The sequence below is a fragment of the Contarinia nasturtii genome, unplaced genomic scaffold, assembly GCF_009176525.2.
Source record: "Contarinia nasturtii isolate CC-2019 unplaced genomic scaffold, AAFC_CNas_1.1 Cnas_scaffold_285, whole genome shotgun sequence".
NCBI classification, from domain to species: Eukaryota; Metazoa; Arthropoda; class Insecta; order Diptera; family Cecidomyiidae; genus Contarinia; species Contarinia nasturtii.
Window position 1 is genome coordinate 1,311,437 of NW_022197640.1, and position 15,314 is coordinate 1,326,750.

The 15,314-nt window shown below is 33.7% G+C and overlaps 1 protein-coding gene across 1 annotated transcript in view; it reads left to right on the forward strand.

Annotated features, from left to right (window-relative positions):
- Positions 1-15,314, forward strand: part of LOC116337825 — a 43,220-nt gene that overhangs the window by 1,845 nt on the left and 26,061 nt on the right. Inside the window, exon 2 of the mRNA XM_031762749.1 lies at positions 8,273-10,189. Within this exon, the coding sequence (XP_031618609.1) occupies positions 10,172-10,189 (18 nt within the window). The 5' untranslated portion in view covers positions 8,273-10,171. The remainder of the gene's footprint in view (positions 1-8,272; positions 10,190-15,314) is intronic.

Sequence of the window (15,314 nt, forward strand, 5' to 3'; positions counted from 1 at the left end):
AAACGAAAACGAAGTATAAAAATATATATAAAAAAAATGTTATTGCACTTTGAGAACCGTGTTTATGTCTTTTTGTCTGCGCGCGCGAAATCATTACTTTGCATCCAAGTCATTTCTCGTTCGTATTATAACAAAGTAACAACAACAACAACAAAAAAAAAATCCTCAACCTCAGCAACAAAAAGAGCTACAGACAAAACGAATGAAAAAAAAAAAAAAAATAAAAACAAATATATAAAAATAATATGATGTATCAACCAGTGAACGAAAGTATACGAATAAATTGATCGTTCACAAATAAAAAAAATATATTTGAATGGCCGATCTTACTTGAATGGCAAAACAGTGCAACCGAACATATATACGAATAAGGACAAACGTAACAAATTAAAATGAGCAACAAATAAATGCCATTCCACATATGTGTATCATCAAGCATACATTGACGTTTAATGAATGGCCATTTTAATGACATTCTCGCGTTATTTTGAGAAAATACCCATTCGATTCTCGCATCATCTTTTTTTCACTCTTCTATCCTTATCTATTCACTCTAACAATGTATTACGCGAACAGTGTGCGACCTTTTTTTTTTATTTCTTTTCGTTTAATTTATGTGCAATAATAAATATTATTTGTGATTGTTGGATTGTTTCTTCATTCAAAGTTGAATAAAATTTTGTGTATGCAACGCGGTGCGGAATTAAAAGTTCAAGTGGAAAATTGTCACATTGGCGCACGTGAAGGATGTTTTCGTGTTTGTTTGTCGGTGACAATTTTGATTCTCTGTAAAAAAAATCTCTTCACCGATATCATATTAAAATTTCCACATGAGAACCTATAAATAATATTAGGCGGCCTGTTTACTTGAGTTCATGCCAATATTATATTTCAATATAGTCGCAATACAGCAATAAATATATGATGCGATCGAGTGGAGTCAAGGCTTTCTTGTCTCTCTCACAATTTTAAACACACGAAACTAGAATGCATACGCGAAAAAGAGTGAAAGAGTTTGTGTGTGAGAGAAAAAGAGAAAAAAAACAAATAACAAACTGCGTTGCTCCTTGTGCATTTTTACTATTTAAAAAAAAGAGTTCTCTTTTACTACAAATTTATTACGCCATCACATAATAAACTAAATTTCAACCACTTTCAATTATAAAACATTTGTTAGTTTTTTTTGGAAAGATATTTTTCAATAAAAGAGACATAGAGAGCAAGTGACAATTGGAGCGCGAGACAAAGAAGCTCGCGCAAATTGAGCCGGAAGAGTCGATAGTCGACGGAGACAAGATGACTCGTACTGATTCACGTTTCATTATATTGCCGCGATTCGATTCATTATTTTACTTGAATGAACTATTACAAAAATGTATTAACGAAAAAATTTAATATGTAATGTTGACTTGATTTAAATTGCAATGGAATAAATGTGAACGAATCGTCAAAATCGTTTGGGCCAAGCTCCATTTTTCTTAGATGAATCTCATAAAAATTGAGTCGGTGCGGCGTGGTGTGTGTGTATATTTTTTTTTGTCTTCCTTCAATCTTTTTCTGTTTTTGACGTTATTATGTTTGGTGCAGTCGTAGCATTTCTTGCCATAGATTACTAGACAAGCGCTCAAAGCAGTTCAAAGTATACATAGATACTAGCACATATACACACAATACACATCCGAAAATCGTGTTTCTTTATATTGCTTTTCATCATCTTTTTCTTCTCTATCTCGCTCGCTCTCTCTCCGTTTCTCATCAAACATTCTCTATCTCATCAATTTCGTGCTACATCGCTCTATCTTGCACTCTGTCGCTCTAATTCTCTTCGTCGTCTTTTGGCGAACCATAAATGATGTGTGCGTGGCATGTTGGTTGTAGTTGTGCATTTTTCCTCTGTGCGTTCTCTGTGTGAATACATCGCTCTCTAACTGGAGGGAGTTTTTCGCTCATGCAGACAGAAATTATATCGTTTTTCTATTCATTAGTTGATTGTTGTTAGCATTTTATTTCCCTATCCTTTGATCATTTTTATTTCTAATTCGATCGAATGCTAATTGAGACATAAAATATTCTTCGATAATTTGTTCTATGAAATAATGTTTCTTACTGCACATGTGGCGCACAGTCTATTTTAAATGATTAATAATGAAATTTGCTATTGTTTCATGTTTTATTTCTTGTTTTGTTTTCATTTTGAATAGAAAACGATACTCAAAATATATCAAAATAATATAATTGAATCTCATGTGTTGGGTTACAATTAATTGAAACCATGTTTTAAGCACAAGTATTTAGCCCACTTGACGTTTTTTTTTTTTTTTTTTTTTTTTCAAAAAGAAAAACATCTCGAAATAATTTATCTATCAAATCTTGTCGTCACATCCACTGTACGAACTACGAACAAACATACATTCATTAGGCTATTTACAAAATTCCCGTGATCAAACCTAGACATCGACAACAGGTGAATGACACTTAAAGTGAGTTCACATTGCTGTTGATGTTCTCATCACAAAACCCTCTTTATCACTCCTTCTCTCTCTTTCTCTCTCTTCTTCAAAAAAAACACACACAAAAAAGTTTATGCACAATCCACTTGAACTCTTCGGCGGTGCTTTTTTTTGTTCCATTCATTTCAAGTAATTGGATTGAATATTGTTGACAAATACATCGTAAAACTTGCGGTACATCATTAACCATATCAAATACGTGGAAATAATGTTAACACAGACGACGCACAATTTTTTTTAACTCGTTCTACGTACTAGTTTCGCATAAATTTTTGCTTGCATGTTATAAGTTATGGGAGTACAAATTTAACGACGTCACGGTAATTCGTTGGCTTTTTTCCCTAATGTTCTAACAATTTGCCATAAATGAAATTTAAATATTATCAACATACGTCTTGTATTAAATATCCATAACCTATAACTGAAAACAACCATAACATTTCATATACGTGTTTTCCGTAGGCCAATGTATTCGAGATTCTGGTCGAAACATATATACATGATCATGTGTAAGTTGTATAACAGAGCGAATATCGAATAGAATATAGCACAAACAACTGTTTTCAGTGCATAGAAAGTAAAAATAAATCCAACAAAATATCTAGCAACTATAATTCATCAGTTGACCGTGTCGCATTTATGGCGTGCGTTGTGGTTGTGTTTTCTTTATTTAATACCATTTAAAATCCATTTTTTTCTCTCTCTCGTCTATTCTCACAACGAATTGGCGTTGCCATCAAATACACGAATGTATATACATACAAGACATATGGTTCCTGTATTTTTAAGTTTGGGGGTTTCTTTTCAATTCGTTTCATTTTCACGCGTTCGCTCTTTTTTTTTTTGCACAATCGCGTAAATAGACACACAAAAGAGCACATTGAATAACACACGCTCACATAATAAGTACCAGCGTGTGTGTGTGTGTTTTTGTCGTGCTAAAAATGCTCAAAATTTTCATGTTGCTTCGTGCGTTGTCGAACATAATTTATTCGATTATCGTATGTATGGAAATGAAATGTATTCAACAAAAGTGTTTCTCAAATGGTCATTCCTCAAGCAGCACAAGCTGCAAGTTTCAATTAAATTAACTGCAAAAGTTTATCCTTTAATGTAAAATCGTCGAAAATGTGCACGACAAAAAAAGAGAGAATATTAAACAAAAAACTAATTCGAAATTATGCTGATAGAGGCATATTCTTCGTCTCTTCTTTCTCTTTCTCTTGCTTCCTTTCTCCCACCAAATCGTTACCAAAGTTACATTTTCAACGATAAATTCGATACGAAAACTGGTATTCGGCAAATATAGCATAGCGTATTTTCATTGAAACGGCAAACTCATACAAAACACACACACATACATATAAATATATAGTATTAATATGGTACATCGTTGTCGGTGGATGAATGCGGGGAAGCGATAGAAACGAGACCACTTGGAAACTTATGACGGCACGCATTTCATCCAAGCTTCACAGTAGCTGTTTCGCCCAATTGCCAAATGACTTGGAACATTGCGGCAACAAAAATCCTCTATGTACATGATGCTTGTTAAGCTATAATATAGAGATAATGTCTGAATATTGAAGTCTGCGCGCATATGTATACATTTGGCACTGTTGTGTTTTTTTTTCTTTTATTTGTGATGGGTGGACGGGTATACACGACTCATCAATCAAAAAAGCACCCCGTATTATCAGAGGACAATAAAAACACTGTTGCTACACACTCTCATCGCTCTCTCATTCCAAACGAAATGCTCAAATAAAATCCATGCTCATTGACAATTTCCGAAACGAAACACAGCAAACACAAAGCTATTAAGTTGAAAGAGTGCTATAAACACTGAAATGCACTTATTCAGAGCATCTTATTCTTTGTATTTACATTTTCTTGTTCTGCATAAACAAACACAATGAAATTCAAATTCAATTACAACATATTTAACAAGTGAAATGAATATAAAACCGAATCGAATGAAAAACAAAACACACACACACACACCCGGCACAAAGAAATACACGCCAAAATTGATAAACAAATAGAAATGAAGAGTCAATATGTAGGATATATAAACGAAATAGAAATAATTCAAAAACAATATTGATAAGAATGCGATGAATAAAAATAGAGGGTTGTTGTGTCACATGCATGTCACAAACAAAAATAAAAAAGAGAAAAAAAAGTAATTGTGCAATAAATTTGAATAAATTAACGCTTTAACCGTGATGAATTTTACATTAGATAACCGCAACAGATACGCACTGGTGTGGTGCAATTTTTGCTGTTGATTCACATCATCCACAATTCATATTATACATGTAAGCATATATTTTACTCCCGGTAGCAAGTCGTACGCGCTCTCTCACTGGAGTAAACCAAAACCGTCACAATGAGATATTAGAGACGAAGCATTTGAGATTCAAATAGAGACGAAGATTCAAATGTATCGAGCACATAAGCATACAGGGCCAGTGTCACTGAGAATATTTCGGGAAATTACACAGAAAAGTGCCAAGAATATCGGCACGAGGGATAGTTAAATTGTGTGTTGAGAAGAGCGAAACGAGAAGAGAAAAAAAATAACGACAAACGAAACAACAAAACATGTGAATAAAAACTAAGCGAAACAACGTACACACAATATCAGCGGCACGAAGTTAAATCGCAAAGCGAAAACAATTTATTGTTATTATCACGAGAATGAACAGGGAATGCATTACAACACACAATAACACGGCAACTGTCAACATTTACATATTATCAATGTGTTGTACACATATAAGCACATTACATACACACACACATAGGCACACGTCACATACATACGAAAAACTCACCCGTACATTTGCATTCAGTCCGCCTGTCCGCCTGCCTGCATGCCAGCTTCATTCTCTCTCTCGCTTGCTTTTGGCATTAAACGAATTATTCGAGCGCGTTTGTGTGGTTTTTTTTTTTCTCGTTGTTAGGTGGTATGCGTACGTGAGCCTCTGTCGATTCGTATATTTGTATGGTTGCAACTTTCTTTTTCAATGTTCTCACATTGAATTATGGATAAATGTTATTATTGTTGTAGATAATTTATTCGGCGTATGTATAGTTGATATTGCATAGAGCCAAACACGAACTCTATGCAGCTTTTTGAAAGAAAAGAAGAAAAAAAATGCAATGCGATCGAATATAATGTGTTGGAATAATAAATAAAATGCCCCATTATACATTAGCTTACAACGATTACACATGCCAGCCGATTTGAATATGTTTGATGTTGTTTGTTTTTGTTTACTTTGCTCGCGTTCTTTTGCGTGTTTTGGCAAACGATGAAAATAAAACAATAAAGACGCGATGCGATATTAATTTGATGAGCTTTGATTCGTTGGATGTGTACAAATCTGATTTTTCATTTTCGTTTTAAATAAATAAAATACGGCATCTCACACTCCAAAACTGGCGGCACAATAAAACCAATAATGATTAATAAAAGAATAGTGCCAAATACATGCGAAATGTACCAAAACTAGTGTGTGTTTTCAATTTTGTGTAAAATTGAAGAGAAGAAGAAAAAAAACACTGATTCATGAAAAATGGGAACGAAAAATGTGTTGGCCACTTCAGCTTCATGCTATAAAGTGCATTTGTCGTTTCAGATTAAATAACCGTAAACGTTGTGATTGTATTTGAATTCAACCTTTTTCTATACTTTAATGCTAAATCGAAACAACAACAACAACAAAAATATATATAAGTTGGATGCAGAATCAGTTGCTGCACTTCTGCGTATGAACTCTCTGGTTTTGATTGTTTGTGAGTGCTTTCGTAGCTGCTGCTGCCTACGAAATCTGTTTGGTATTTTTTTTACTCTTCACTTCTTCTTCTTGCAATTTTTCTTTTTCATCTTCATTCATCCTTGCAATGGCTCAAAATACCAGTTTATTTCATCGAAAAAAGCACACTTTCTGCTTGTTTCGTATCGTGAATGTAGTCATCTCTTTTTCTCGCTTCTAGCTCATTGGCGTTAATATTGGTAAAAGCCACTGACACGCTGATACTCTCATAGGCTGCTGGTGCGTATATATCAGACCGATGTAAGAACATATTGTTCTCCTTTTCACTCATTTTAGCGGTAAATTACTTCTTACCGTTTGCTTTTCTGTGCCACAATACGAATTCCACTTTGTAATTGTCTAGTAAAGAGTTGCTGGTGCTTATTTTTATATATTTTTTTTCTTCTTTCGTTTGTTTGCCGTTTCTGATGGTTACTTTTTTAGCGATTGTTGTTATTTTTTTTTTACATTGTTTTTCTCATGAAGCGTTCGATGGAAATTTCTCTTTTGAATAACGGTATTTTGGTTGATGCTTGTGTTATTTGGCGATTCATGCCTCGTTCTGTTTTTTTCTCTCTTTTGCTCTTTCAGTATCGCACCTTCAACTGCGGATTGAAAGTAATTGTTTTTTCTTTTTGGTGAAAAAACAACAACAACAACAACAACATATAACCAAACAATAAATGCTAGCGAACAACCAAACACACCAACAAATTTTAAATGGGATTCAAGCGTCTTTTGTTAAATGACTATGACATTTTATCATTGGCATAATGTGTTACCACAAACATATTTACATCATTCATTAAAATGAGTTTAATTGATTCCATTTTCCAGACACTGTGAAATTTTGAAAATACGCCGAAATTGCCATTCATAAAATAATAATAATAATTACTGAAAGCGAATGTCAGACCACACAATCAATGTTTGTGCGTGTGTGTTGTGAGCGCGCGAGCGCACTTCTGCTTGTGACACGCAAATCATTTCCATTGAATCGATCCGGCCAAATGTGAAACGCGCGTTACTATGACCATTCTAGTTCTCATTTATTGCGCAATGCTAACACATTGTATTTGGCTGGCTCATTTTTTTTCCTTTATTTTATTTATACACGTGTTGCACATACTGTGTTCATGCACACGTCCCATTTTGGTTTTGTTTTGTATTCATTTGGTGGTATTACATCAATTCGCCAAAAAATTGCATCAACAAATAAAATTAAAAAAAAAAACGTACGCAAACAATGCAAATATAAATATTAGATGTTATCGATACACTTTTATCTGTTTGATGGACAAACGAAAATAATTCCGTTTGATTCATAAAAGAATCATTCAATAAAGAGATATGAGGTGCATTCCAGCTTCTTTGCACTTGTTTTATGCTTCAGTTTCTGACTTGAATGACTTGAATTCAGTTTCATTTGTTTCAAAAAGATTTTCTACATCGAACAGCTCATTTCACCAATTGGTGTCCAATGCAAGAATCAAATTATAATTTCGTCATTTATTTGTAGATCAAAGTGTACAAAACATATGTATGACTTCGTAATTATAATTGATATAAACTTATCATGTAATTGGAACTAAAGTGTTACATAATGAATGTTGACCTATTGAAACCATCGATATGAATACATATTTTAACACTCAATAACCTTTTTTGTTCTAAATAAATTAATATCAGTATTTCTTGCAACATTATTTTGCGGGCTTCGTGGTTCGCTTTGTTCGCTTTTCTGTTCGGCCATATTGAGCGCATATTTCGCAAGGAAAATTGATTATATTTAATATTTCTGTAAATTAAAATCACTGACCCAAGCCATTCACAACAAACCCAAAAAAAAAACAAATTTCCTTACATCATCATGAAATAAATTTTGTTCCGAATGCAAACAATGTTAATAATTTGGATTCTTTATTTTCTTTCAAACAGGCACTTCATCAAAATTAAATCACCACAAATGAATTGAAATGTTATCGTGAAATTATCTTTTGGAAAAAATCAACGCAAAAAATAATAATAATAATTGTTAAACGGCAAAAAGCGTCGGAAAAAAGTGTGGAAAAACGACGACTGGAAAAGAAGAATAAATATTCGTGCCTGTGAATGTTTTACGATCATCAATTTATACGATAGGTCATCGACTGCATAACGCTATTTGTATCGGCATCATCTAATTGTAGTAAATGTTCGATAGTGAATAAAACACGAACACAAAAAGTATATAGTCACAAGCACCGGATCGCATCGACAAACAGCAGCACAGTGGTGTAAGAGTATAGTGCACGTATGTGTGTATGTATGGTGCATGCGAAACACATTATCAAAAATGCTGTCGATGCTCTATATTCACATTTTGTGTTTAGACATCGAACCAACAATATCAGCGAATAATACAACATCAACACAAAAAAAAAATAATCAACAGCGAACCTGATCTGATTTACGTCTCGCTGCAAAAATAACAATCGAAAGCTGAGTTTATTTGGCAGAGAAAGAGTGAGAAAGGGATAGAGGAAAGAAAAATTGAGAATAAAGTAGAATATGAACAGCAGCACAATACACACATTGCAGTTGCTACTAGTATCGGGCTGTATAAAATGTCAGAAATGACGCAGAGAATGATAGTAAACCGTTTGCTATGCATGTTAAATTGAATAGACAAAAACCGTCGAAGCACACACACACACCCAAACACACGCACAGCGCGTTTATCCATTTTGCACATGAAATTGAATGGAGAAAGAAAACATTGGACACTAAAAAGGAACGGACCAATTACATGCCAATCCAGACGACTGTTTATTGCATGAATGCTTTTTAACCAATGTGTAACAGGAAGCTAATGTCGAACGTGAACTTTTCTCAAGATTACCCGAACTAAACTAGCAAAATAAGACACACACACACAAAGAAGCAACCATAAACATTTTGCGTGACAAACACAGATCAAATGGACCAGTCCAATATTCACAATCCACATTCAATTGATATTTCGCTCAAGAGAATTGCTAGAAAGTGTAAGACGAAACAAAAGCAGTAGCAACAACAAAACTAGTTTTTATTTGTAATAAATGATACGGAATACATGTTTAAAGAGTCAGTTTAGAGCACATCATTGAACGTTTATTTATTTCCATTTAAATCCTATAGTTGTAATCGTTTTTGTTGTTTGCGTGCACATATGAATCGAAATATACACCAACATTGAGTCAATGTGTGCATGAAATTCTTGTTAAGTTAAAAAAAATCAAACAAACGAACAATTAGAAGGACATTAGCCCACAAAAAAAGAGACAATTAGCACACCATATATATATTTATTACAACCAGTGTCGTGAGAAGAAATCAATGCAGTCAATATACTGCAAACAACTGTTGTACTCAAGACTGATTACTGATAAAAGAAATTGAAATAGAAAAAAAATTATTGTTGTAGAATTGTGCACATGTTGTGAGATTTGATGTGATCGTAGTCTTTATTGTGTAATTAGTGCAATTTATAACACAGCGAGATGGATACATATTCATGTACAGTGCAACTAATGTGTAACAATTATACTGAATGAACGGAGAGAGAGGAAATTCAAGTGTGTTCGACGATCTACATTATGGTTATTTAACGGATCAATTTATAGAGATAAAAAAAGGAAAAGTGTCGCATAATATATTTATGGTGTGACCAAAAAGAAAGAAGAAGTTGACCAATATTAAACAAAGCGAATACATAAAATAAAACAAAATAACAACAAGATATGTCATCGACATCGTATGCCCACATTTCGCATTAAATTGATTATGGAATAGAACGAATTGGATAAAATCGCACAAATGGCGGAAATCGATAAGGTGAGCATCATTTTCATGTATTTCTTCTTCACTTCTTTTTCTACTCTATACTGTTTGAGCGCATATATTTTGAAGGATTTCATATTGGAAATTAATTGCTTTAGCAGCAATCGTTTGAAATAGAAAGCGATGCTTCATTATGCGCAACTCGCAATATTACCAAAGTATAATTTTCTTTTTTTGCGGCCAATTCCATAATTGCCCATTCAAATGATTTAGCTCTAATTATCTTCAATGAAACTCAATTTCCGTTTTTCTGTTGCGCATCATCACTGATCAACTGATTCGCTGTATAGATCGATTTAAAAATGAAGGAGACGTGGCCAATAGCGAATCAATGAAAAACACATAAACAAAGTGTCAGTAGCCTGATTTTTTTTTTTTTTTTTGGTATTTAAGTAAAACAAAAAGTGCATTCTCAAATGTGCCGAATTTTCTAGACTACATATGAAGACAGAAAAAAAAACACATTGACCGTCATCACACCATGATCTTTGAATGGTTTTGAATTCATTCGATGCTCTCTCCTGAATATTCTTGAAAAGTAAATGTGCAACAGTGTGCTCAAATTCAATGGCCTTTTTCAGTTTCTTTTCTTTTTCTTTCTTTCATTTTCGTTTTCTCTTCTGAACTGCCTCCCGTGCCGAATGTTTTTTCCATTTGAACATCGTTTTGGTGTTGATCAGCGAACACACTGTGACGTTCAAACGGTTTGTTTCACTGTTTATGTATTTGTGCAGCAGCCACTTTGGAAGACAAATGTGTCCCAATATCTTTTATTCCTTACAAAAAAAAAACGTTTGCTTAAGTTTTCGTGCATGTATGCTTTTATTTATACGATTTTCGCTTTTGCCTATATTTATATGCGTGTTCGTCTCCTTTTTTTCTCGTTTTCCTTTTTTTCGGGCATTCTCTTGTGTTTTGTTAGTGGGGCGAATGTATCTAAACACACTGCCAATGCATTTTGTTCGACGTAATATAAGCCGCAGGTCAAAAAATATCGGTTGCCGAGAATCGACGTAACATGCGATTTGAACATCACACAAACATCACTTAATTTAGAAGGCTTCACTCGGCAAAATGTTTCTATGTTCGAATGAATAAAAGAAAACATACACACACTCTATGCGTTCACAACTTGACTGAGTGATTCTTGGTCATTATGAATTTAAAATCAAATTATCGTAAAAACGAAGCATTCACGAACATAGATGCTTGGATTGGTTTGGACTTGGAAACTAAGGGGGGAGTGTAGGTCCATCAAAAACCCTAGCAAATCGAAACAAATTTTCTCGTCGAAAACCTCAAGCAAAAATTCCACGCGAATGAAAATTTATTATGGAGGAGGGGGGGCTTATTTCAATCAAAAACCCTGGAAAATCGAAAGAAAAAAGAACATCTCACTCACATTTTTTCAAAATTTGACGCGGAGTTATTTGATTTCTGTAGCGCGGGCATTGTAATCTGACCCCTCGGTACCCTGTCTGAGCATGCATGTTTACATTTGCTAAATTTTAGTGAAAAAATATAAAATTTGTGATTCACAAAATTTCATGAATCATTCAGGCAAAACACGGTCTTTGAACCAAATCGTTATAATGCTTACTATGACAGTTAATTGAACTTTTTTTTTGCAATTTAATTCTGACATTGAAATTTATAGTACAATTTGATCAACCACTCGATTTGAAGTTTGCTTATTTATTGCACAAAATTCAAGTTCATTTTAATAAGGAAGAATTTTTCGTATGACGTAACCATCTATTCGTATCTATGTTTTTGAAATGATGACAGCACTTCAAAAATTCTTGCGGCTCGCCGAACAAACATGCGATTAAAGAAAAAAAATACGGTAGTGCAAATACGTGGAACTTAATGTTCAAAAGGTGAAATTTCCCATAAGTACCGAATTAATAAGAATTATAATTTGTTAAAATGTTTTTTCCCCTTCAGATTTCGCAGTATTCCATGCGAAAAGTTTTCAATTTAATGACGCTCAACACGTCCAAGAAAATTAATACAAAGAAAGTACTAATATGAACAACAAATCAATCGGAATCAATGCGAAAATTGTTCAAGAAGAAAAAAAAAACTATGTTTGAATCGCTTGACGAACACACAGTTTCTCTTTTATCTCTTTGCAAAGGAAAAATGTAAATTCGATTGTATTGCAGCATAAAAAATCAGTTTTCATTTTTTTTTTCAATACGAAACTCAAGAAAATCAAAACATACTTGTACTCAGGTACAATCAATGAACAAACTTGATATTATGGTTATTTTCATTAAAATGATGAAATTAAATAGCTATAAAAAACGACAGATAATTTTAAATAAATGACGTCGTAGAAAGCCGAAAACAAAAAGTCGGACCCACCGCCAAATAAATGTTTATCGTTAAGAAGAAAAATGCGCACTGTACAAAAAGTGTGCAGAATTGACTTTATGTATTGTAATGGAAAAATTGGCCAAACAAGCAGAATTAAACTAAAAATGAATTTTTCAAAGAAATTGAAGTGAAATGAAGGGAAAAAAATCGAAAACAGTTTTTGATTGCCATAACCACTACGTTGGTCGCAGAAAATAAGCCGGCTTTATTCTACAATTATTCTTGACGGTGACGTTTAATTTGTCAGCTCTTTGGGGTCTTGTGCCCATTCTCGTAATGTCAAAGAGAAAATAGAAGAAACACTGAAAAGAAACACCAAATTAAAATCATCCAAAAAGTGGAAAGCACACAACTAAACAAATCGCTCGCATATGAACTGTACACAGTGTATAATTTGGTTACACATTTGAAAAAGAGCGAGAGCGCAAGCAAGAACGAGAGAGGAAGAGGGAAAGAAAAAGTACAGTTATAATGAAAAAAAGTAATATGTAGTAATGCATGAAATTAGCAAGAGCAGCAGCTACAAAATAACAAGCCAACGCTGAACATCGGTCACACTCACACGCATGCATAGCAGCAGTAAGAGCGTGTGTTCGTTCACGTTCACTTATTTTCGAATTTGAAAAGCGGCCCAATAATGTGTATACTTGTTTTCTGCGTTTTCTCCTTCCCTCTCATTCTTCTCGTCGCTGATTCTTTTCTTTTTGTCTTCTTCTTTTCTCTTCATTTAATCCAGTGTACTACTCTCGCTCCCACCATCACACTATCTATTTTAACTTTCTTTTTAACGCGAAACAAAGACATATCGACTTTGAATCACTATATACTCACGAGTTATCTCTTCGTATTTACGGAGTATGTATGATTCGGTATGGCGACCTCATTTTCATCACCATCACCATCACCATATCATCATTGTCATAATACTGCTTTATTTATAGCAGACAAATTAGCTAAAACACCAGCACCAGTGTGTGTTTCTGTGTGTTTGTGTGCGCGATGAATATTGGCCAGTAAATTAAAACAAAAGAAAAATGTAATCATTTTTGTGCTTTTCCTCTATTACATACATTTCGAATTTATGCTGACACACAAAAAAAATCGAATGAAAACTTGCCATTCATGCAGTAAACTTACATAAAACGAGAAATAACATTTTCATTCAATTTGCAAAATTCAGTTGGATAAAAAATGAGAAATATAATCAAAAGTATACAATTTTACACATCGAAGAAAAAAGCGGCGTAAGTACAGGTTTAGCGAAATTCGCTCTACTTACCATTTGAAGTGAACAGTTTTGACCTTTATCTTTGTCATCATCAAATGCGATTCTGTGAATGTTATTTCTTCTTTTGCACTCTTTGTCCCTCTGCATCCATGTTATTTTTTTTCTCTTCTGCTCTCTGAAGAGTTAGTCGAAATGGAACACTTTTTCCATTTTTGCACAGACACCGGCTGTTCCAAATATCAATGCGATGAAGTGCTCTGTTGAAATGGGAACATAAGCAAATGCCATGTAACCATACGTAAAAAGGCTACAGCAAATACTGAACATAAAACATCCAACGATATAAAGTGTGTACAATTTTATCCATATTTCTATAACAATTACACTAGAACGCTTTCAGTTTGGCCGAGAAACGAGAACAAGCCAATGGGATGATTTAGGTCAAAGTCGATAGCTATGTGTGTGCAAAACATTGAAACCATTGACAAAGTTCAAGGTAATTTTTGATACCGATATTGTATGGAAAAGTGCATATTTATGGATTTCAGAGCGCTTTACCGCAATGTGAAAGTGCATAAATTAATATTAATTATTAATTAATTCTATGGATGGTCGAATTATGTGCCTTTTTATACTCGACTCACTACGCAGCATGCGATTAATATTATCAGTTATTTATAATAAATTGTGATTTTTCATCATATTTTGCATACAATTTATTCGAATAATTCAATTAAATCACAGTGTGGCATTTGTTTCGGCAGATTTTTGGTAATTTAGTGAGTTTAATGTTTCCATTTGATCAAAGACATTGCAAATTATTCATTTTGGATAAGTTATCGAGAGGGAGAGAGAGAGAGATAGATAGAAGAGCACTACATTGAATCTTGCGATCGAACGAAAAGGTCAAGGAGTTATGTATGTCTTGTCATCGAATTTGCAAGTAATTGGTTGAATACAATCTCAATTTTTATCACTTTTTTTCGGATGGATTTTGCAGTGAACAGAGCTATGTTTTTTTTTCAAGTTTATTCTTAAGTGTTTCACATCAAAATCTCACACATACTTTATGTGTTTATTTCAACATCGAAATTCCCATCGATGAATCACATCTCTTTTCTCTAACTGCTTTGCGCACATTCCTATACTCTCTCAAAACAATTTTCTGTCTCTCTCTTTCCACTTTTCTTTTGTATATACACGAAATTTCGTTCTCTTGTCGTCATTTGTCGATTTATTTTCACTGCCTGACCTCAATAAAAAGCGAACGAATCGGCGCAAGGGGAAATGTAATGTGTGTGAAAGAGAGAAATGCGAAAAAACGCGATGAAAAAAAAAACACAAAATTAACCGTTATTCATGCGCGCAATTAATATGGTATACAATTGAGTCGAAAACGTTGGATTTTTTTCTCTTCATTCCGGTCGGTTGGACCGATGTCTGTCGATATGTTGTGATGGGCTGCAATGTTGATACACGAAGAAACATAGTTTTAGCGAAGAAATGAAA